Here is a 25,420-nt window from a genome sequence, read left to right as displayed (position 1 = left end):
AGGGAGAATGTCCAATTGGGTCAGTCGTGTCTAGGCGATTGTGTACTCCCACCATGTGCACATCCAAGAGTGGCCCGTTGGGCGGAAGCTGCCGATAGAGCCCAAAACAGCAGTTTATAAAGGGATCGGAAAGGTTTGCCCTCGAAACAAATCTAGGTGACCGGTGAAAAACCTAACGGGCGCAAAAGTTGCACCAGATTCTTAAGGTTAAAGGTTGGGCATGTGTGGTAACCAAACAATATCCTGAGAATGAATGAAATAGTCGTTACCATCCTGAAAATAAAGTTAATTGGTCTGCGCACGACACAAGGGTCAAAGTCAAGTTGAGAAAAGTTCATCTTGGTGCAACCAAAGACGTTGGGAAAATCTGGGGAACGGTCGCCAGTTAGCCATTAGCCAACGGTTACTATTTGGTACCAAAATGTTCACCATCCTCTTACGTATTGATCAACCCAATATGATCTATGACTTACGGTTCCCGAGATGTGGCTCAAATCTCACGAAATCGGAACTTGCTTTTGGTCAATATCTCGGGAACCGTAAGTCGTAGAGAGATGAGAGAGAGAGAGAGAGAGTAAAGGTATTAAATGGGTACGTCGACGGCATGATCTCTTTGCATCCATCCAAAGATATTACTTACTCATAAAAACACAGCAAAAGGCAAAAGCAACAATAATAGAACTTGTAATAAGTTAATTAAAATACAAAAAATCTACAACGAGCTAAGATTAAATGGCATGCAAAATTTAGAGCTCTTGCAAAAATTACACTAGTCCGTGGAAGAACCGTGTGTCATCACCCAGGAGCAAGTGTAGGTCTACTGAAAGCTTGTATCGTTGTCGATGCCGAGCCAGAGCGGGGCAATCGACAAGAAGATGACGAATTGATAAAATATCCCCATAAAAACACAGGCTGGTACTGCATCTCCGCGTAATAGATAGGCATGCGTCAAGTGACTCTGTCCAATACGCAGTCGAGTTAAAAATACATTTCTTCGCGACAAGAATGTCGGGAACTTGAGCTCCAGAGGCCTAAGCGTGGTTTAACGGCATGCAATTTATTGCCATGAGCGTGATTCCGTTCCGACTGCCATTGCTGCAAAACCCGAGATGTGAACACAGGGTAAAGATCAGTGCAAGGGAGAGGCGTTGCGAGTGCAACACCACGAAGAGCTGCATCTTTTGCCACAGAATTCGCCTGTTCATTACCAGGAATGCCAACATGGTTAGGGATCCAACAAAAGTGGACAACTGTGCCAGCACTAAGTAAATAATGGCATTTCAATAAAATACAGTGAATCAGGGGATGCCTAGTATAAGCGTTACTAAGGCTGGTAAGAGCACTCTTGGAATCAGACAGGATCAGAATACAGGCAATGTTATGGGACTTAGCGTAGTCTAAGGCTTCAAGAATAGCCAGCAGCTCAGCACTAAAGATCGGTGCAAACGGAGGCAGTCGATAACCGTACCGGGTAGGGCCAACGACAAACCCACAGCCAACAGTGTCTTCACGTTTCGAGCCATCTGTATAAAACTGTGACAAGTCAGCATAGCGTTTTAACAGAGACTGAAATTCCTGCAGATATTGGTGATCAGTCATGATAAACTTATTAAAACTCGCCAACTGAAATGATATAGGAGGACGTTGAAGCTGCCAGGGTGGAACAGGAAGAAAACTCAACGGAAAAATATCTGGCAAAGCAAGAGCTAATTCATCTAAAAGTTCTAATGCACGAATCCCAAAAGGTCGAGTCACACGAGGTCGTGCCGCGTAGCGACGATACCGATCATCCGCTTCAAGAGCGAAAGAAGGGTGACGAGGAAGTGCTTTAAGTCGTGCAAAATAACGGAGTATTAAACAACTCCTGTAATGATGAAGAGATGGTTTATGTGCTTGAACGTACAGGCTAGCTATAGGGCTAGTACGAAAAGCCCCTATACACAAACGAATACCGAGATGATGGACTGTATCCAGCTGACGTAGAACAGATGGACGAGCGGAGGAATAAACCAAGCATCCATAATCCATCACCAAGGATACTGCCCCAGGTCCTGATAATATTCATTTATGCCATGTTATGCCATCTACCCTCCCATGGGAAGGCTTCTTTACTGACTTTATTTAATCATATATTTCTTGCTGGTCACTTTCCGGTAATTTGGCAAGAAGCTCATATCCTTCACTTTTTAAAACCAGGTAAGATTTCAACTTGCAATTCCAGCTATCGGCCAATTGCCCTTACTAGCTGTGTCTCGAAGGTTTTCGAAAAGCTGGTAAATCTTCGGCAGGTGTGGTTCTTGGAACGGAATTCCTTACTTTTATAGAGAGGTTATATTGGTGTTAATCAATACCTAAGATGATGGTAAACATATTGGTACCAATAGTAACCGGTCACCAGTGGCCACCGGTTACTATTTGGTATCAAAATGTTCACCTTCATCTTATATGTGTGTGTGTGCTATTTGCTATTTTTTTTTAAATTACGGGCGCTCCATTCCATAGAGCATCAAAATCTATCAGAGAAAGTGATGACATTTTTCGCGTCACTCTTACCGTTCCCGAGATATTGGCCAAAAATGTTCCGATTTCGAGAGATTTAAGGAGCCATCTCTCAGGAACCGTAAGTCATAGAGATATCGTATTGGTGTTTGTTGATCACTACGCTAAACCCAAAAATCAAATCAAAAGCACATTATTTCCACTTTTTTGATGTTGTTATCCACATGTATCTTGAAAGGACGTTTTGAATCGTTAAAAAAGAAAAAGACCAGTGGTGCGATTGACCACGGATCACTCAGTTGCCAATTTCACGCGTTACCCCCTACTCCATGTCAAACTACGATATTTTACTGTAAGACACTTATCTTTCCATGTGCCGTGCAATGTTACCACGTCATAGATTTTTACCGGGGCCTACCGCCGAAACTAATCTCCGGGTTAAATATTAATAATAATAATAATAATAATAATAATAATAAAATTCTAGCAGCATACCTGCTGAGCACAGGCGCGAGTTTCAGAACACCCGATATAATAATAAGTAATTTTTATTAGCAAGGAGAAACTGTAATTACAGAAAATGAAAACGCAAACTTTCTCCATTGAAAAAAATGGACATTTCCAGATTCCAAATGTCAAATAAATTATTCTTTTGGTCTTCGATATGATATTGATAAATATCTACTGTCTTATTCATTATTAGCCGATATGGTATGTATTTTTTTTTTTTTTTTTTAATTTTCTTAGTTCTTATGCGTGAGTAAGCAACAATGTCTACTTTAAAGCACACGGTATTGTTGACACAAGAAAAAAAGCAGGATATAACAAGATAACAGAACCTTGTAAAAATGTCAAATGAATTTATATCTTGTGGAGTTTTCCAACAAAGCAATGATATTAAATCTCTTCTTGTATACTATATCTATCAGCTTTTATCACTAGAAATTTTTACTACTCTTCTGCAGTATGTGCTTGGTTATTTCTTTAGTACGTGCTTGGTTATTTCTTTGTTTGGGTGGGGGGAAATGTTCTCTTAATTTCATTTCATTAGTGATGCAGGTTCCGGCGAGAAGTGCCACATACCATTGCAGATTTTCAACAAAGGTATGCTGAGTTAGTAATGTAATATTATTGTATATTTCTTTAATTTTAGCTGTTTTTAAGTGTTTTCCTTAAAAAAAAGTAAATAATGTAGTTGTAATGTAAAATAGGTCCTGTAATTCAACAAAGATTGTGTATCGTATATAGTACCCCAAGTACAGTATGTGTTAACCCTACAGCCAACTTTTGGTTACTAATAATTCCATGTTTAATGTGTTGACGTATTATCATTATATTGGAGGAAATTGGTATGCTTGCCAACTGACGGTATTTTACCAGCTCACCGGTACTTTTGTCAGACTTGTCTATATACGCATTTCAGGATTTAAGGTACAATTATTCTTCATGGGAATTATGAACGGGTGCTGGTAATTTTATTTTTCAGAGTTGGAAGCTCTAGACATGAGCAAACAGACATAGGGATAACCAGTGGCGTATTTACGATTTTGTTTCGGGAAGGGGGGCTTTGCCTGAAAATGTGAAAATTCTGCAAGATATTTCAACACTTTACTATAGTAAGTAAGATTTCGGGGGACTTAAGCCCGGAAGCCCCCCTAAATACGCCACTGGGGATAACCATTGCTACGTACTGTACCAGTGCACAGAAGAAATCGTTTCTGATCCTGAAGTTAGTACTTGGTGGAGGTATCCTTGGCAGCATGTAAAACAAACCCTACGTAGTATTGTGTTCAGCTAGTCATTTATGATATCCTGTGACAGGTGATACCATTCGTTACGGTATGAAATACGGTAACTGTTTACAGAACTGTATGACTGTTCGTACAATTTTAGTTGTAGGACATGCTAAAGTTTTTTCACAACATTCAAATCCGGACAATGTGGGGTCACGGTAGAGTTGAACCCTCTTTTGTCTTTTCCTGTGGGGATTCAACTTTATCATTAAATTGTACTTCGTGCGCAAGACTATCTTGCTTCATGCATCGTTCATAAATTGTGTAGCGTCCATCGATAATTTGCCTAAAAACATTTAAGCACAGCAAAAAAAAAATAAATAAATAAATAAATAAATAAATAAATAAATAAATAAATAAAGTTTAAAAAGAGTATTAAAACAAGTTAATTTTAACACAGACCACTGGTCTCAACCATGACTACCACTTTAGCGTTTTACAATCGACTTTTGATAATCCTGCACGTTTGGGACTTGGTCAATGCTGGATTATCAGGCGGTGCCTCCCGCAATCTTGAAACGCTTAGTCCTGGACTGAATACAGTTAAACATGATGGTTCACAGCAAATAATGTTTACTAGGAACAATAGGATAATCGTTTAAACTCAAATACAAGTACAACCAGAACTTAATTTGAATTTTACATTTTAAATAATTCATACTGATACAGACTTGCTATACTGTTGTAAGCCTACAATAAATTGGCGTAACAACTGATGAACTGTAAACATTTTGAAAACTTACATGTAACTTGTATACTAACATGTAACAAACTTGCATGTTACTTCAGGCCTATACAGCATGCATATTTTCGAAATACTCTCAGCCTAGCCAGAAGGCATTACGTTTGGCAACATCGCATGGAAACAAATGAATGCTGAATTGCATTCTAACCTGTTCCTACTACTACTACTACTACTACTTTTGCTTGGATCTGTATAAGTACAAGGGCAAACTTATTTTAATGAAAGAAATTTAATGAAATTTAAAAAAAAATAATCGTTAAATCACTTTTTGAATATTATTTTTAATCTTATTTTAACGAAAGAAGTGTTATAAAAAATTTTAAAAATAATAAAAAAAAACTTCTTAGGCAGGGTTTGAACCCACGCCAAAAACGATTTTCCTTACTACCATGTTGCGCTAGCTCACTCGGCTACGAGGGCCGACATCTGGCGTTTACTTTGTGCTATATGTAGGTCATGACTCGTGATGTCACCAACAGCCCCACGTTAGGCTTGTACCGGTTAGGCTAAAGGAGACGGTGATGATGAGAAATGAATGAAATGGGGGAATAAAGAAAGTGGGAGGAAACGGGAGAACTCTGGGAAAACCCATGCAATCGGTGTTTGTCCACCATAAAGTTCACTTGACGCGAGCTGGGATCGAACCAAGGACCGCAGGCACTAGAGGTGAACGCTCTACCACTGAGTCACCGCGACTCCGATCTAACGACAAAGTCAATAAATTTGCAACATTGCTTAGGTTCTTCAATATTCACTACACTTTGAATAATTAGTTCATCTGTGAATTCTTCTTCGATAGGTTCATTCTTATTAATTTCAGTCCATTTTTCAATCAACTATCGTTAGGTCTTTAATAACATCCAATATTTCAGTAATTGTGTCTACATATTCTCCCTATGAACTGGCTTAGGTACGCACGTTTGACCAAAGTTTCCTCCAGTATCTTTGTAAAGTCATTTATTTTACTTGAGACCATGCGAGTGGAAGAGGATGTAAGACATTCTTTACATTAAATATCTTTTGAAATTCAGTAACATCACATTCATAATTTAAAACACCTTGAACGAAGGACCCCAGTAACATTTAAAGTTCTAGATAACCACTTGGTCCATTGGCTGAGTTGACGTAACGTTAGGTGGCAGAAGTTCAGCAAAAATGTTGCCAGAAACTAGCTCGGCTACAGGCAGTTGTGATTTGCAGTTGTCCAAGAGAACGGCCTCGTTGTTGTGGTAGTTTTCTTTAAGCTGTCTTTATGCTGTGAGACAAAGTGATAAAAAATATTTGAATAATACTGCAGTCATCCAGGCATTTTGTTCAGTATTATAATGTACTCTAAAATCTATAACATCCCTGTAAGCTCTAGGCTATCTAGATTTGTCACTTACAAAAGGAGTTAGTTGGTGGCTCTCAGGCGCATTGATACACAGGAAAACTGTCAACCTATCTTTGTTTTTCTTTCAACCAGGGGCGGATCCAGGACGGACTTCTGGGGGGGGGGCGGTCGGCGGTAATACTGCTACTTTTAAGAGCTCCAAACTTGTTATGGATGGGTTTATTTATATATAAAATAAAAAACTTTCCTCTTGTGGGGGGGGGGGGCGATCGCCCCGATCGCCCCCCTCTGGATCCGCCCCTGCTTTCAACGCCGTAGCCGCTTTTTCATCTCTCCCAGCTAATGTCGATGTTGGCAAGCAACGTCAGAGTAGGACTATTTCATCTGCATTGCACACTTGATCAGCTCACAGTTTAACCATAAAATTTTTTTTCAAACTCGTCCATGTACTATTTTGCTGATTCTTCGTTTGCTGATAGTCTCACCCATTTCCTAAAGTCTGAGTGCCGTGCCGAAATTTAGTTTCTGAGCCAGTCTTCCTAAAATTGTCACCCTCTGCTACATTCAAATCTTCTCCAAACTTCTTAGCCTTAAGAATAATCATTGGCTCCGTTACAGGCTTCCCTTCGGCATGTTTTGCACTGAACCATGTGTACAGAACACTGTCTCGTTCTTCCAGCTTTGGTTTTCTTAGTGTTTGCCTAGAGCCAATTTTTTGTCTCACAGACTGAAAAGCACAAAGCCATCCTTTTGTTTTATAATATAATAGACAGTTGATAATCCAATGTTAAACTCATTAACAAAATATTTCAATTCTCAGTCAAAATGTATTCAAAATTTATCCGGTCGTTTAATAATTTCCAGCTTCTAATTAATGGTGAGAGTTCTTTCTTGTGTTTTGGCCACTTATCAGCGGTTTAGAAAATATGGCTACTGTTTAATTTCAGTAAAATATTCACAATGCACTTTAAGACGATATTTTATACGATCACTGTTACGTTGAAAGTTGATTACTGTACTGTACTGATTCACAATAAACAACCATTAGTCCTAACAATGCGCGCCAAACGCTTCCGAATGCCCTTTTATAATAATAGTCATATTTGACTTGCGTACAAGCATTTACAGCTATGAAAAAAATGCCGGTGCCGGACCATCCGGCATTCCGGACTGTTGGATGCCAGACTAACGAAAGTCTACTGTATTTGAAGTTGTTGTGGTTAACATAGGCTTGATGTTATCGATTTGATACAGAGATGATATTGAGCGGTGTGAAAGTAATACCGCAGTGGTGTTACAGAACTAGGTGAATGAACGAAGGAATGCGGAAATAGAAATAGAGCTACTGTGATCTATATACACCATGTTGTTAGTAACACACCAACTAGAATAATAAACACAAGTCTATTATTCGTCAGTGGTCTGCGAGACCATTCATTTCTTCACAATGACTTAAGTATCAACGGCATCTCAAAATCATGTGTAATATATACATATATTGTAATTTTAAGCGTGCACATTTCCTTCCAAGGATATTATAAATATGTAGCAACTGATTTTGGGAATCTGTATTAGTCTGAGTTTAATTTTTGCTATGGGCAACGCTTACGCGGCTTATTTAACAGTTATACTATGTAACGATTCCTATAATCTTTCACAAAAATATTTTGTGATCGTATAAGTTAACTGACAGTATCTACATAAGTAGAAGTGTTGCTCTATGTTGTTCCTATGTTCCTCTTCTACACTGCTTATATTTCGTTCCTTGTAATTCATAAGACTCTTGTCCGTTTAATAAGAAAGAAACTACTTTTTGTAAAAATAGTTGATTGGCAACTGCATATAAAATAACACCAATTGTATGTTTCTAAAAAGACTCAAGCCAAGTGATCGATTTAACCGTCACCATTTCAACACTTTACTCCAAAGAGCGATGGAGTTGAAGTATCATCAGATGTGTGTCAAAAATGAACACAGTGACATAGATCCATCATGCTGAATAACACTTTTTTTTACTGTGTATTCATTTGGCTAATGTAAAAAAAAAAAAAAAAAAAAAGCTTGCTAATACTACCTTTCCAAATTGCACCCTACACCATGACACCAATGCCGCTATATTTCACTGTAGGATACTCGAATTATGGTAAATCGTGGCCCAACGAGCACCTGCACACTAATGTCGATCAATAGTGCCGACAGTTAGCAAAATAGACTTTCATAGAAAAGTAACATGCTTCAGGAACTATGGCATATCGCACATTGTGATCTTTTTTATTTTTAAAAAGTCAAACGTTCCATCCGCGTCATTTGTGTTGTGTAATTAGATGCTTCTTTTTTTCGTTTCGTTGATATATCCCTGCACTATAGAAATATTGTTGGATTGTTTGTGTTGATCTATCAACCTCAGCTGCAATGTCATTGGCAGATTTGGAAGGTGCATCCTTGCACTCCGGACGTCTTCGTTTTTGAGGCATGACATTGGTCCCGATAGACCCGATCTTGAGTATATGCACGTATTTTTGTCCCATTTGAGCTGCACTATAATCCTATCAAGAGTTGCTAATGATAGACGTAAAACAGCAATGACCAAGGATGTTATAAAATAGAGGATCTGCCCATACGTATCTTCATCATATGAACTCAGTGAAGCCAAAAAACAACTGAGCATCGTCTGAGCCGGCACGTGTGATTAGCTACTCTCGTTTTCGCCATGTTTGTTGGCTCGGAACATTGCGATCTTAGTGGCTCGGAGTGGGCAGAGTAGGAGTGGCGAAGCTGTGACGTATGGCTTCACGATTTTGTTGTATGGGCAGATCCTCTATTTTATAACATCCTTGGCAATGACGGTGTGGTGGCGCTTACTTCTATCACACTCCCAGTTCTCAAGCATACGACCTTGGGAAAACTACTTCAGCTCCTCGCAGCCACGTCCATACATTTTGTTGTACTGCATACCTACATCATCCCTCTCATCCACAGCTAGTGTTCGTTTGGTGTTTCCACGAAACTGTGTTGCCCTGCAGATATAGGGCTTTAAAAGCAACGGTTGCAACACGAAGTGAATGTGCATTTATGTCATTATTTAAAACATACGGAGAGCAAAATATCTTTTATTTTCATTTATATTGATGTAAATGGGCACTCGCTATTATTATATAATATTCAATTGGATCTATCATTTTAAAAAGAGAATAGTGCAATATATTTCAAATATAATATATCCTCTTTTAACAACGACAAATAGTAGACCTATTACTATTAATTTTCAAACCTAATGAACAATTACCGCTAAACGTAAGTTTTAGTCATTTCTACACAGAACTTCGATCTCATTAGACTAGTTAAAGGGGACAGCATAAAATGTAAGGCATTAAGCATATTTTAATATTTACATATGTTCCACTTTACAAAAAAAAAAAATGAAAGCACTACCACATTCTGCAGGCACACTTAAAATAAGACATTAATGTATAGTACTTAGTACTTAACTTTTTATAGGAGGCTTAGACACACTCAAGATATTTTAGCCCTCCCCGCTGATTTTGGTGTAAATGGTCCCGAGTTTAATTCCCGGTGAGAGAGCACAAAAACTTAATTTCAGAATCATTGACTTTCATTAATCATCCGTCTCACTTAGCCTAAAGGGCATAAGCGTGGGGTGTTAAATAGGTAATACGATAAGATAGGAGCGATGCAGTTATAAATGTGATTCTTCCTGTTAAGCAATACAAGCTTCCTGCCATATGCTCATTGTTACTAAATATAGTTGGCAGACCGCTCTCTTCCTTACTTTCATTCATTTATTTATTTTTATTAACTTTCAACAGATGTATCAACATTATCTTGCACTAAAGAGCGAAATTTCATTTTTACGCAAACACTTTGAGAACACTTTTTGAGATTGAAAAATAAGTTGTTGCATAACCACGCAGGATTCAGGACTGCATTTACCACTAGGTTTACTGCGTCCGGGCCTAAGGCCGTTGGATGAAAATTTAATAAATAATGCGAAAAAATTGCAAAAGTTGGATAATAATAATAATAATAATAATAAATGCCTAAATATGGAATAACAATAATTCATTTAATGACTGTTGGCTTTAATCAGTGATGGTTAAAATTGAGTAGAACTTCAACGTTTGGGTCAAGATGCTGAATATCGGATGGTTTCCCAATATCGGATACCGAGAAATATTCCGTGTAAGGTGCTGTAGCCTAGCGGTCGTTATCGTAACTGCACACCAATCGGTGGGCCATTTGATACCTGAGTTACAATATCTCTCGCAACATGTTTATTTGTGTGGTGAAGTGTTTTGTGATTTTGACCTTATGAAATATTTCCAATACTGCAGTTGATTGTGTTATATCGTCCATAAAGGTAACCTAATCATATTCATACTATGATTATAATATAGGCTAAGAAGAGTAGTTTTGAACTACATAATGTTTTGGTAGTTCTTTTCTGTTTACAGATGTATTTAGTTGAAAGTTGCCACACGACCTACGTTGCCAAATATCGGATAGTACAGAGGTTCCAAATACCGGATATCAGATATTAGGGAACGGTATTATTGATGTCATTCTTCGATTATTACAGACGATAGAAATCGCTCGAATTAAGAAGTGGGATTCTGGGGCTATGCTCCAGGCTATTGCTGCCTTCAAGGGAAAGAAATGGGGTTCTTCAAAGCATCCAAAATCTTTAATGTTTTGTTCACTGCAGTATAAACTTGATAAAGGTGGTAAACGATGGATATAATATATCCAATATCTTAAATGGGAACACGAGCTATGTGAAGGCACTGATCCAAAAACGTGGAAATCATTTGTTTCTGATTTTTGTCAGTAATTTAACTTCTTGGTAAATCCTACTACAGATGAGTAGAACAACGTTTAATTACAAATAAATCTACATTATTAGAAAATAGCCTCTTTTGTTGAACGTTTAAGAACCAGAAAATCTGCATATTTAGAAAGTTGTCTGTTTGATAGAACAATGTTTAGTTAAAAGTAAATTACATGTTAAAAAAGTCTACGATTTTGTAGAACAGTGTTTAGTTAAGATAAATTTACATATGCACATATTTAGAATGTAGTTTATTTTGTAGAACAACGTTAGTTAAATTTACATGTTTTGCAACTTTAGGTATAATATAATTAAAATAATGCATGTCCTCTCCAATTGTCGTTTTCCTTAAATTCTTCTTACTTAATTTCCGTCCGTTATTAAGATCCCTTACTATCCGATATTGGGCAACCTTTTTCCGAATTGAGAAAAATGCCACTTTTTACCAAACTGCATATATCTCTTTTAATAAGGGGGGCGCGGTGGCTCAGTGGTAGAGCGTTCACCTCTGGTGCTTGGGGTCCCGGGTTCGATCCCAGCCCCCGCCAAGTGAACTTTGTGGTGGACAAACACCGTGTTCGTGGGTTTTCTCGGGGTTCTCCCGTTTCCTCCCACTTTCTTCATTCCACCATTTCACTTATCTCCCATAATCACCGTCTCCTTTAGCCTAACCGGCATAACCGTGGGACGTAAAACTCAGAGATTTCATTTCATTTCATCTCTTTTAATATTTCCTTATTGCTTCGAAACTTTCAAATTATACTCTACAAAGATAACAGAACATTTAGAAGAGGCTATATCAATGAAATATCTATTGGTAAAGTTTGTATTCCTTTTTTTGAAACAGTATCTGATATTCGACACCTTTCCTATATACTTGCAGTAGATAGTTGCATAGGGTCAAGCGAACAACACTGTTATGCTGATATGTGGCGCGTCTCCGTGCGGAGCTTTTGCGTATGTTTGCCTCACGAGATTCTATCCCAATGCCAACATTCATTAAAATTTATAGGAAAACGTTGAAATAAAAGTATACATAAAATAAGTATTTTTAAAAAAAAAAAATCCTGTTGTGTTTAAAATTTCGCATGCGCCGGGTTAAGGGAGCGACAAACACCTTTCGATCTAGGGGCAGCGAAATATTAAATCTAGCCGTGGCAGTATCCACGCCTGATATTATATAATACAATGGGAAATGTGATGTATACCAACCCCAAAATGCTCAGACAGATCCTGTAAGAAGACCTGAAACAGAAAGATTTGTGCGTCTCGTTCTTTGATTGAAGAGAAAGAAGCACAGAGTCGAGTGCTGCACAGAGTTGATTAAGTTCGTGGAATTGGACCCATCAGTGCTGCACAAGCGACGAAACCTGGTTGCTATCAATATAAGAATGCAATCGAAATGGGAACCACGGTGTCTTCGATGACTGATGTTTAGAAAGGCATAGATGCTCTCTTTATCAAATCTTCAAATATCCTGTAAAAGAAAAATATAACAGCATTAATTTCACAGAATAAACAATTTGTCATTAGCAGTTAGAGTACCGGCAAAAGTCTTGGACCTTTATTATCAATTCTTTATACATCAGATACAATCTTTCTAAGATAACGAATTTAGAGAATCTGCATTGGACTTTCGTATTGCAGTAAAATCTTAAACTATTCAAGAAAAAATAAATACAATGAAAATAAGGAAATATAGGAAAATATTCCGAAAGTTGATTGGCTAGCAGGAGGATGTTTTATAATAAAGGAACTCAGTCTGGGAGGAAATTGAAGCATTGAAGAATTCCGCAGTTATTGAGGTGAAAGGAAAGGTGTCGGTGTTATATGGCAATGTTAACAGAAAATAACAAGAAATGTGTAGTTATGATGTATGGGATGAAACATATGTAAGTCTTATTTCTTTATCTACATTACTAGTTTCTACAATAGATGCATGAAACTTTTCACTTTATACTTTTAAAAGATTTCCGTTCAATTTATTAGTAAATTACTAAATATTTTATAACTACTGCTTTATGTTTCTCTTGAAGTGTCACGAGGTTCAGAATGTTGTAAATATTTGTCATTGATAACTGTGCGTATTTAAAGTTTTGGGAAAACAATAATTTGAAATCAGAATTGAAATCGTGATCGAAAGCGTGAAACTCTGAATTGATTTAAGAAGAAACGGCGCTAAGCGGAGATATACTTTCAGTTCTGTTATAGCTACAGATAAGAAAAATTCGTTTTAACAATAATCAGTAAGTTAAGCATTACTTTAAAATATTGCTTATCGGCGCGGCGATTGCAAAATATACTGGTTTTATGTTGCAGTTTTTACTATTTTACACAAATTTAGTGTTTTTACATTGCGATAAAAGTTCTTCTTCAAGCTACGAATTTCATAAGTTAATAACAAATCGTTAATCTAAGATAAGCGCTTATATTCACCAAAGTGGTCTAGGACTAGAAGAGGAGATTTCCAAAATGGATTGCCATGTAAACGAAAAGTTAATTTCTTCAAAATATTGGAGAACTAATTTCTTAAATGGTTTGTGTGTGTATATGAGAGAAGTAGGGCACTGAAGCCGACCCCGCAATTTTCCTGAATTTTTACTTTAAGATTTTTAGTTGAGAAGCTGTATTGATTTGTTGTTCGAATGTTGATCTAAAAGAATTTAAATAAATCACATCGACATAACTGTCTGGAGAAATGCTTGTATTTATGAGCCAATCGCAATGATGAGCGTTGTAGGGTATATATTCCAAATTCGTAAAAACGTGCAAGTGGATGGCTATATGTAAAGTTATAAAAGAGAATTTCGAGTGAATTTTTCTACTGAGTGCATTAGTTTGAAGAAATTTAATGTGTTTGCTCACGTCAAATTAAGCAGTGAGTTACTTTTCTCTATTCCCTAGTATGATTGATAGACCTAAATACGTATTACAGGAAGGATATTACTTAATTCTCATTACAATTTTTGCAGGGGGCCGCGGTGGCTCAGTGGCAGAGCGTTCATCTCTGGTGCAAGGGGTCTTTGGTCCGGTCCCAGCTCAAGCCAAGTGAATTTTGTGGTGGACAAACACAGTGTACATGGGTTTAATCAGATTAAATCAGAATAGATATTTAATTCACTTCCCTCAAACCTTGTCTTATTCTTACATGTCCTCCTTATATAGCAGATACTACAGTTTACTTGTTAATAGTAAAGTTTCATCTCTGGTGTAAAGGGTCTCTAGTTATCTCAGGCCATTTGAATTACTGGCGAACGTCGTGTCTATCATTTCCACCAACTCTCTCATGATCGTTCACTTTCATTAATAATCTATTTCCCTCAGCCTGAAAGTCATAACCGTGAATGTTAAACTAGAAATTTTATTTAATTTCTCCCCCCTTTTGTACTGAATGATATCATTCCACCCAACACTCTATATTTTCTGTCTTAAGTGAGATCCTTTGTAGCTATATGGTTAAGGTACAGGTGGGCAGTGTCGGACTGACAAAGTTGAGGGCCCTTGGCACAGGCTCTTAAAGGCTCCCCCACCCATAAAGAGATATACGTAGTTCTTCACGTAAAAAAATGTCTTCACAAGATCTGAGAACATTTCTTTCGGAAAAACAAACTTAGGCTTCCGCAACCTTTTTGGTAGGAAGGCTCAAGAAAGGATTTGTGATCCCGAAAATTCAACCAAGGCCTACAGGCCCTACGCCTCGTGTTCCCTGCGGGGCCCCTTGAGCCTCAGGGTCCTTGGCAATCGCCAAGTAGCCAACGTGGCCAGCTACTGTGGTTCGGATCAATGTCTTATATAGTCTCAGTGCTGAAAGGGACGCTAAACTCCAAATCATCCACCTAACCAACTATCCTAAAAGCCTTTCAATTGTTATCGTGCCATATCTAGCATATATGGCACTGAGATAATGCTTTGATAGGTATGCTTCTAAAAGTTATCTACAAATAATTTCTTCGTACTGTTCCTTCCTTTTCAGAAGGTTGCATTTATTTTATGTAATATCCAACTTTTCAACTCTGCAATCTAATAAATGAAAATTGGAATATTATTGTTTTATAGTTTACATTCTTTCTCTAAGGGCCAATCCTACCATCTTCTGATATCTGTCTGATATAAATATTCTCCTGACATTTTCCCGATAAGTGTTCTACAATGTCCTGATAACAATCAGGTGGCTGATAAACCCTATCAGCTGGTTGGTACTTTGACAGGAAGTTCAATTGCCTGTTAACAGCTATCAGCTACTTGTTAGTTGTCGTGTAGGGAATCATGGACGAAATCGAAGGATTGTTGATGGTGTCCGAGGACGATGAGGAGATTGTTCAATATATAGCGAGGCCTAGAAGACCATTTTAGCTCGAATATATGCCAATTTATAACAATAAGTAGTACCCGTTGGCTACAGGTGTCCGCACATAAGCGCCATGTAATTTGTGTAGTTAGAAGATGAAGAAATATATTTTATATAAAATATAGAGTTTAATTATTGAAATTGAATGATATATAAAAACATATCTAAATTATTAATCTAATTTACATATTTTTAGAGGTGGAATATCAAATAAATGAATTAATTAAAAGATCAGATTGTGTTATTACGTGTAGTATTATAAAATGGAGTGTAATATATAACGAAATTAACGTTATAAATTTTAGTTATAAATTTGACGTTTCAATTGTTTTCAGTATGATCAACATAAAACCAACCAATCAAATGGTCCGTTAAAATCTTGCTTCGGGTTAACTATCTGACAGAGAAAATATCAGGCACAGTATATTGTAGAACGAACCACGGGTTAAAGTAACTGACAACTTCCTGATATCTAATTCTGACTGATAGTAATCAGAAAGAATATCAGTATATTGTAGGACTGGCCCTAACTTGAAAGACATGACGGTGGGGCTACTCGGTCGAAAAAGTGTAACAGCTTTTTCAGGTCAGCCATCTAGGGTAAGGTTTTCCCTGGGTTTCCCCTCATTCACACCAGACAAATACCGGAATGGTACCTAACATAATGATCCCAGGCTGCATCCTTCCCCAATCCCTTCTTCCTTTCCTTTCATCAGATAGTGTACTCGCAGAGGGACGTCATCCCTCATATGTGACGGGCTAAATGGCCTTAGATCTCGACAGCCGAGAAATCTATTTCCTATTCCTATTGAAAGACGTGAGCCCATCATATGTGTTATTTTGACCATTTTCTTCCACCAGGAATCAAATCCGTACTTCCTGCACCAAAGGCGAGAGTACTAACGACTTATCGAAAATAAATAAAAAGTTAATCCATTAAGTGGTGAAGAAAATTAGGAAAAAGTAACACGCATATTGCACGACAAAATTACTCCTAATCTTGAGCTCCCTAAATGGCCATGAAAATTAAACATTATTTGTAACGACATAATGAAAATAAAATGTTATATTTTAAAAGAACGTTCATGGTCTTAATTGATTTTGTGTAGTAAATAATTTCCACTTACTTCGCTTAAAATAATCTGACAATTCCGAATGTAGACGCTGTACTAATGAATTCGAAGTACGGTGTAAGAACTTTCCCTTTTAAAACCCTACGCCTGTAACTTTTATTCTAAGCCATGTGGAATAGTGTTCATTGCTTCTAGATATTTTTCTTCCTTCTAAATATGACTCCATACGCGCGAAATTAATATGATTTATGTTCCTTAGTGAGTCTACAGTGTAGTGAGTTATATCTAAGACAAAGAAATTAAGTCACTGAGGAAGAGTTTGTTTATGAAGTATATAGAAAACAACTACTTTCACGTTTTATGCTCTGTGCATTTTAAAAGAAAACAGATAACAATCAAGTACCAAGGAAATTCCTGTCACTAACTAGCAAGTTTTTCTTTTTAAGATTTAAAGAAAAATTTTTAATGTATTTGTGCAGTACTTAAGAACACTCATATTATTGCTTCGATCAAATGGACTCAGATTTGGCAGTACACAACAAATCAAACAGTCGCAAGTCGTTAATTTTAAGTACACTTTATTTCAATGTAAATACGGTACAAATTTTGTGATGAGTTTTACTTCCAAAGTATAACATTGGAACACCTTAGTGCCGTCGGTATTACATTACCCAACTCCTCTCGCTTTTTAAATATGAATTGATCACTTTGTCAAGATCCATCAGGTAATGATCGTTACTTCTTACAATAATCGTAATCTTATACTATATGAATACATTTTATATATGTATACTATATAAATATCGCATAAACGCTATTGTTTTCTTACATTAACCCTTTAACTCATGAAAATAAACTACCCCTCATATGTTCTAAAAGAAATTGGAAAATTTCTTTCAAAAGGGAGCTTTGTTTTATTGACACCCTTTTTCATACAACGAGCGCATTTCGTCCATGTCCCTTAAGAAGAAAGAGTTATAAAATACCTTTTTCAGTCCAAAATACATGTATTAACAATTAGTACATACAACTGTAAACTAACTGCTTGTTCATACAAAGGTTAGATTTATATTGGTACTCCCAAAAAGGTTCTATCAGAGTTTCTCCGTACAGAGATAAAGGAGAATAAAACAACTATAATAGGAATTATTACACATATCGTACGCTAACTTACGTAACAAAATTTGAACTTATCCTAAGATTCAAAAAAAAAAAAAAAAAAAAAAAAAAAATATGGAAGAAGGAAATAACTTCTATCAAACTAACTCATTGCTTCAAGTAATAGATCCACCCATCCTGTCCTATTTTAGGAGTGCATACATAACTTTTTTGCTTTAGCATTCACTCAACATGAAATCAACTCCAAATGTTTTAGAAATTCGTTCTTAAGAGATTATTTGCATTCATAGATTCATGAGTGTCGATTAACTTTTGGAGGGCTTCAGCGTTATAGATATAAATACAGCGTGCGGATATATGCCATAAAAACTGCAGTACAAAATACACTAACCAATCTACATGGCCACTAAAATCAAGAAGTATAGCTAACAGTGGAGCCGGACGGCTCATGAGTGAAGGTGAGTATGCGCTTCAACAAAATTTGCATTCTAGTTTGCAATAATTAATATTTATATAACATATTGATTTTGCGCTATAACGCCAGTAACACTAATTTTGCGTTGCGCAATTATCTATCCTCCGTAACTTTTATCATATATTCATCACTATATTTCTTTCTCTTTTTCTTTTATTTTTTTTAAAGAAAAAGAGTTCCTCACGGTTACCAAATGCCTCATTGATGCAAGAGACTCGAATTTGATTCCGACTTCTAATAGGAGCTCATGTGGTTCGAACCCACGTTAAGCTGTAGGTCAACGTCTCATATGGCCTCGATGCTGAAAGGAACGTTAAAACAGTTTGTGTCGCATTGAGGTTTTGCAAATTTTGCAAAAGCTTATACAGAATGACTTTTTGTTATGTAATCTTAAATCCACAATTATTGTCCTGTCCTTTAGACTTACAAACAAACTACACCAGAGATTCTCAAACTTTCCGATAACGCGGACCATCTGCTCATTCGGAAAGTGATCTGCGGACCCCCTTGCAATGCTATCTGAAATTTCACATGATATGAAAAGATATACTAATTAGAATTATCACTGACAAGAAAATGATCAAGATAAATAATGCAATAAATAATTTATTCTAGTTTTCTAATGAACGAAATTTCAATTGAAAATACAATAACTTCCAAGACTGAAAATAATAATAATAATAATAATAATAATAATAATAATAATAATAATAATAAAGGAATAATAAACACCATTCTCAAATGTGGGGTCACTAATGTGAGGAATGAAATTCTTTGTGTTTTTCCATAATTGCATTGAAATCTGGAATAATTTTTGTCACCATGAATCTTAGGTCCGATTCTACATTAAGATTATTTCTCTTTAAGGTTTTAGTACTGTAAAGAGCATAAAAGGTCTGCTCACATAAGTAAGGGGTAGGGAAAGGCATCAAGTGTTGCAATGCCTTTTTAGACAACTCTTCACACAACGCACACGCAACCAAAAACTACAAAGTTCGTTTTCTTTGAAACTGTTTTTCCATAAAGTATCGCAGTATGTGAAGAACTGTTCTTGTTCTGTGCTAGAGAGATACATACCTTGTATGTCATGTATTCCTACTTTAGTGAAAGGATTTTTAATCATCATTACCAGGTTGTGGTTCAGGGAGATATTCTCGAAAAGTAGCAGCTAATGCTTTCAAGTGTTCAAGTGTTCGTGCATTTTAGCAGAGAGTGTTTCACCTGAAGAACCAATGAAATCATTGAGCACTGGAAATGATGAATAATTATTGTTTTGTACTCGTACTGCTCACAGCTGCAGTTTCTTAATCTTAAAAATACATTTTGCATAACAGCTGTAAGTTTCATTTTATTAGAATACATTTTCAAAAACCACCGAAATTGTAACATTTTTTTAAAGAAAAAATAGCTGGACCCCTTCTGCTAAACATTGCCCGTTTCGCATTTCTGAATTACATTACTGGTTTCCTACCCAGAAAAAAATCCTCCAGAATTTAATATCCTACAGAATCCTCTTTCATATGAACTTTCTCATTTTAACTGTAAAACTATCGTTTTTATGACGAACTATTTATTCTTAATCAGTGCCTCAAAGTAACAGAAGTACTGGAAAATTAGCTGAATTATACGAAATTTAAGCATCAGATTAGCAAATGGAATATAAATTGATACGTATTTAATGATCAAGAAATAAAGCATGAGAACAAGAATTATTTGGAATTAGCAATAAAGGAAGAAAATGAGGCAGAAGTAATTGTGAGTAGTCATTCAATTCATTTCTACAACCTTATTCATTATAGTTATTCGACATCGTATAACCACAAAACTACACACGTACGCTCAAGTAATCTAACAATTGAGTCAAGATATATATATATATATATATATATATATATATATATATATATATATATATATATATATATATATATATATATATATATATATATATATATATATATATATATAAAACAAATGAGCAAGATATTCATCCTTAAGTTTGATCGTTTATAATGGTTGAAAAAGTTTTAGCCAATTTATTTGACAAAATTACTATCAAAGAAAAGTTTGACACAACATTTGATGGAAAACTATGACGGTGTGTGATAGGCTTAAGAGGTTTTATTTCTTATGTAGAAATAATTTCTAAGTTGACAACACCGACATTTTCCCTACCTTTTGTTTTTAAAATGAGGTGTCTGCAAAGAAGTTCACCTAGTTTATATTTAGATGTGCCATATTGAATTGTTTCTTTGTTATGTATGTGTGTATCTTTTTGTCTTAATGCATGTAAGTGCCGTGTTTTGAGCATGGGCAGGTTTAGGAGTTGCCTGTTGTGGGCAGGAGCGTCATTTCAGGCTTCGCTTGAGGGGGGGGGGGAGAGCACCAGCAACGTAAGACTTTCACGTTTTGTACTAGTATATTAGTAGGCAATCGATTTTAGTATGCGTATTCATCAAATTCTTGAAGGGGCAATTGCCCCTTCCTGCCCTCCTAAATGACTCCCCTGGTTGTGGGAGCGGACCTTCCGGGTATTTGAAATGCCCCACCGTCAAGTGGGAGACCAGGAGTTTTCCCGCAGGAAATTATTATAATCTGTTTCACGTAACCTGATAGGAAAAAATATTTCCCCACCACCACGCTCAAGTACACGTGAATATTGGTGTTCCGTCTTCCACCATCAACCCCCGCATACGGAGATACAGAGTGTATCTAAATATGTCTAATAAATTACAACTTTCATAGTAACTCTACGTATTTTAAAATACTTAATTACATTTGCCTGTATTAGTGAGGTAAGTAACAACAATTGTAACAATTTGTAACAATTTACCATATTATTGCAGGATGATTCGGACATACGTTCGCGCCAATTTGGTTGCAACTTGTGATGTGACTAATGAATGTTATTTAGTACAATATAATTTATAATTTAATACAAATTTCATGTTTAAAACAATACTAGTGCAATAGTCGACTTAGCCTACGTGCTGCGACTTTAATAACTATTTGCATTAGGATATTAAATAGAATAGAGTCGCATAAGTTTATATAAAAAGAAATAAACAGAAAATTCGGTAGTTCAAGGAATATTAAAAAAAAAAAAAAAAAAAATCGGTGTATTCAATCATGTTGAAGAAGATATCTTTATATAGAAGAAATAATATTTATGACGATGACTAAGTGTATTGCTCAAAATATTCCTTTACCTGAAAAAAATGTATGTTAACATATGAAAACAATCAGCTGAGTTTATCTACCAAACACAACACTCATAGCCTAAGAAGACTATTTCGAGGTCGGAGGCATATCTCAACACTATTAATAGTGAAGAAGAAAGAAAGAAGGATTCGCTTTTGTTTCTGTTTATTATTGAATTGAGACTATATAGTTCGGCATAGTAAAGCAGGATGTTAATTCGGAAGCTTTTTTGTAGTAGAAAATTAGTAAGACAATTTCATGTTTCTGTTCCTGCAGCAGAAACATTTAAGAAGTTTCTTGTGTATAGATGGAATCCTGAAAGTCCTCATGTAAAACCAAGCTTGAAGGAGTACGCAATCGACGTAGACCATTGCGGCCCAATGGTGCTAGATGCTTTGATCAAAATAAAAAATGAAATTGATCCAACTCTTAGTTTCCGCAGATCTTGTCGTGAAGGCATTTGTGGATCTTGTGCAATGAATATCGAAGGGGTAAATGGTTTGGCATGTATTACTAAAATTAATACGAAGTCCACAAAGCCTACAAAGGTTTATCCTTTACCACACATGTACGTCATTAGGGATTTGATTCCTGACTTCCAGCACTTTTTCCGACAGTACAAATCTATCGAACCGTGGTTGCAATCGGAAACAAATGAATCTAAAGGCGAACAGTTTCTACAAAGCATAAAAGATCGAGATAAACTAGATGGGCTAATTGAATGTATATTGTGTGCATGTTGCAGTACATCTTGTCCTTCTTATTGGTGGAACGGAAGAAAATATCTAGGGCCAGCAGTTCTGATGCAAGCGTATAGGTGGATTATTGACTCCCGAGATCAGGCAACAGTGCGACGACTGAAAAAACTCAGTGATTTTTATTCTGTATTTAGATGTCATTCTATCATGAACTGTACCAATGCTTGTCCTAAAGGTTTGAACCCAGCCAAAGGTATTGCGGAAATTAGAAAACTTCTTACTGGAATGAGCAAAAAACCGAACCCAGAGATGACAACGGGGAAAGATGGGGCTAAATCGGGACAAAAAGAAGTTGTCAAAAAGAAAGTATGTTGAACAGAAGCGACTCATGATCATAACTGTCGTGAAAAGAACATTTAAGTAGATATTTGCGAATGTGAGAAGTTATTTACTTTAATAGGTTCGGTTGTAATTGCATTACATTTTGCTAAAAAATTTTTCCAGAATAGTTATTAGATGAAAAAGCCTACTGTTAAACATTGTGACAGTCTTTAAAGAAACATGACAGTTTTTGAAACTCAAATTTTGTTGTTTTCTTAAGTTTTTATTAGATAAGTTAACGTGTATTAAATTACCTTCAACTAACGAAAGTAATGAATTCTGCTAGTTGATCCCATATTAAAATCAAATTGCAAGGAGAAAGTGCACCCTTATGTGCAATTTTAACCTATATATATATATATATATATATATATATATATATATATATATATATATATATATATATATATATATATATATATATATATATACGATTCCTTAGTATGTGCGTAATACATTTATTAACATGATTACAAGACCACACATATTGCTTTTTTAAGTTGTTATATACTACGTTATTGAGTAAATAGACCTGTGCTATACATAGGATTTCGAAAATAAAGTGGTGTTGGATTAACTTTCGGAGTGTCTGATGGTAATGGTTGTAGCCAAGTTTAAGACACCGGTCAGAAGTATTTAACTTTAGAGTCTTACTATTTGTTGTAAATCAGTCTTCAGTCGAGAGTACTACAGTATTGTGATAACGTAGCTCCTATTGCTTTATTTATGAAAATTAAACTGAAATTAGGAGAGAATTGACCTACGTTGGAATTTAATTAAACTTTGACGCAAACGAATTTAGAAGAAATAATTTCATATTGATGGAATTTACTATTTTCTTTCTTTATTTTTATTTTCTATACGCAAAATAATCATTATTCTTTTCCACTTTTAAAGCAAATCAAAGTACCATTTATCACAATATTTTTACGGTGTTGCGTTGCTTGTTGGGAAAGATGATCCAACTACATCACAGTTTATATTCGTCGAAAGATTAGCAACAAATTAATTCATCTGCAACATGTTTTCGGATATTTAATCTTGATTGTTGCAAAACTCCATAAACACTTCCCACAACACTTTACTGTTCTTCTTCAGGGTGTCTATCGGTCACGAAATCAGAAAACGGTCATGAAAGTCAAGAAAGTGTCACGAAATTTAGCTTTTAGATCACGATTTTTTTTTACCGGTACAAATAAGCCTACAAGTGCAGACTTTAAAACTTTGTTCTATAAAACGTCAAAATTCACCGCCAGAAATCTCTATGGTCGGCTTTAGACGCTACCAAATCGCAGCACCCAAATTCGCTCTTGAGAATGTTGCAAAATTTTATGGTTTGGTAAAGAAAAGGTCACGAAATTTCACTTTCGAATTTTAATAGACACCCTGTCCTTATGTTGCGAAGAAGATAATATTGTGGCTGTAGCAAAATAATAGGGTTCAACAGGACCGCAGATCTAGCCCAAAGCAAAGTTACAAATTTTTTCAACAATTGATCTCAATTTAGCATCTCTTGCTACATTGCTGAAACATTAAGGCTATGGTTAATTTTTTTTTAAAGTGTGTCATTATGATATAGAGTTGACAGATAATTCAGAGAGAAAAAACGGGAGATTTTAACATTTCTAGGGGAGGGGGGCTGAATATACACGATATTCAGAATTTACACATGACAAACACATGTATGATTTCACGTAGTAACGTGGAATACTCTTAATTGTAAACTGGTGTAGTTTCGTTAAAAATAATTGCAACAGAAAGTATATTACAATCCCGGTGACAGCACATGAGGTACTGATCCCCATTTTAAGATATAGCTCCTCGTCCAATATGGCCTGAGTGCTGAAAGGGATGCTAAACTCGAATTCAATCACTATATTACACAAATCTTAGTTGATTTTTAGTTATATTGTAATGAAGCTGTGGGACTCTTAATAGATGGATATATTTTCTTTTATGTTTAAAAAGTCATTGCAGAATATCGAAATCCACAGTCACTTTGAGTTCTGCTTTTATTAGTTCACAGAAGCTACTGTTCCTGACATCAGTATATCACTGTTGATCAAAACTGCGGTGTGATTGAGACGATGTTGACAGAAAGGCAAGATGTTAAACCCAACTTATTCTTAAACATTAAGTTGGGGTGCCGGCTAGGTGGGAGGTAAAAACGAAACCTGTTGTATTTTCTCTCTGAGTATTAAGTTACATCGTTGGGTTGCGTTGTTAATGAGTGAGCTCTATCTAGTTATTTTTTTCGTACTAACTTACAAAAATATTTTTAAATGCATTAAAATTATTTTATTTATTTTTTAAAAGTCATTTTACGGGGAAAATAAAAACGTATAACGTGAAACGTGCCAGAAAAACTTAACACTTACGAGGAAACCCTAACATCTGGCTACTCTCCCGCAACAATTACTCGTAACTCACTCAACCACAAAAATGTAATCAACAGAGCGAATGTTTCATTAAACTCAGAAGCACACGAAAACGTTATCAAACCAAAACATTACAAGGCACTTAAACACACTTAATGCACTTGGAAAACTTGCGAATTCTGCCGTAGTGGATAGAACGAGGGTTAATTTAAAATTGTGTTGAGCTATAAATAGTGATTTGTCTCCTATTTACTCACTATGACTTTCCTCTCATCATTACTTCCTCAAAGACCTCTAGATTTTCTTTATTGACGAAATGTAGGGATGAAATTCACTCTTAATTAAGACGAGATGAAACTGCATTCAGTCTCAGTTGTCAAAGTGTAGTCTCAGGCTTGTGTCGAGTCAAAAATCGTTGTCTTAATCTCGTTTTCAATTTCAAACACCAAATGTCGATAATCTCGAAATAAGTGGTGTGAAAATTAAAACTATATGGCATTATTTATCATCTTACAGTGTCATTTTTTCTTA

The 25,420-nt window shown here is 35.9% G+C and overlaps 1 protein-coding gene and 1 pseudogene across 1 annotated transcript; one reads left to right on the top strand and one right to left on the bottom strand.

Annotated features, from left to right (window-relative positions):
* Window positions 1-978: 978 nt before the first annotated feature.
* On the bottom strand, window positions 979-2,028 carry LOC145689382 (uncharacterized). Its single transcript, XM_081763536.1, has one exon. The coding sequence runs from the start codon at window positions 2,026-2,028 to the stop codon at window positions 979-981; it is 1,050 nt and encodes a 349-aa protein (XP_081619662.1).
* Window positions 2,029-21,583: 19,555 nt separating this feature from the next.
* Window positions 21,584-22,713, top strand: LOC145690528 (uncharacterized; annotated as a pseudogene).
* The last annotated feature ends 2,707 nt before the right edge of the window (window positions 22,714-25,420 follow it).

The sequence above is a fragment of the Thermobia domestica genome, chromosome 7 (assembly GCF_964235325.1).
Source record: "Thermobia domestica chromosome 7, izTheDome1.hap1.1, whole genome shotgun sequence".
NCBI lineage: Eukaryota > Metazoa > Arthropoda > Insecta > Zygentoma > Lepismatidae > Thermobia > Thermobia domestica.
Note: the sequence above shows the minus strand (reverse complement) of the source record. Positions and strands in the feature narration are given on the sequence as shown.

Coding starts and splice junctions, on each gene's coding strand:
- LOC145689382 (XM_081763536.1), bottom strand. CDS start 2,028: ATGGATTATGGATGCTTGGTTTATTCCTCCGCTCGTCCATCTGTTCTA.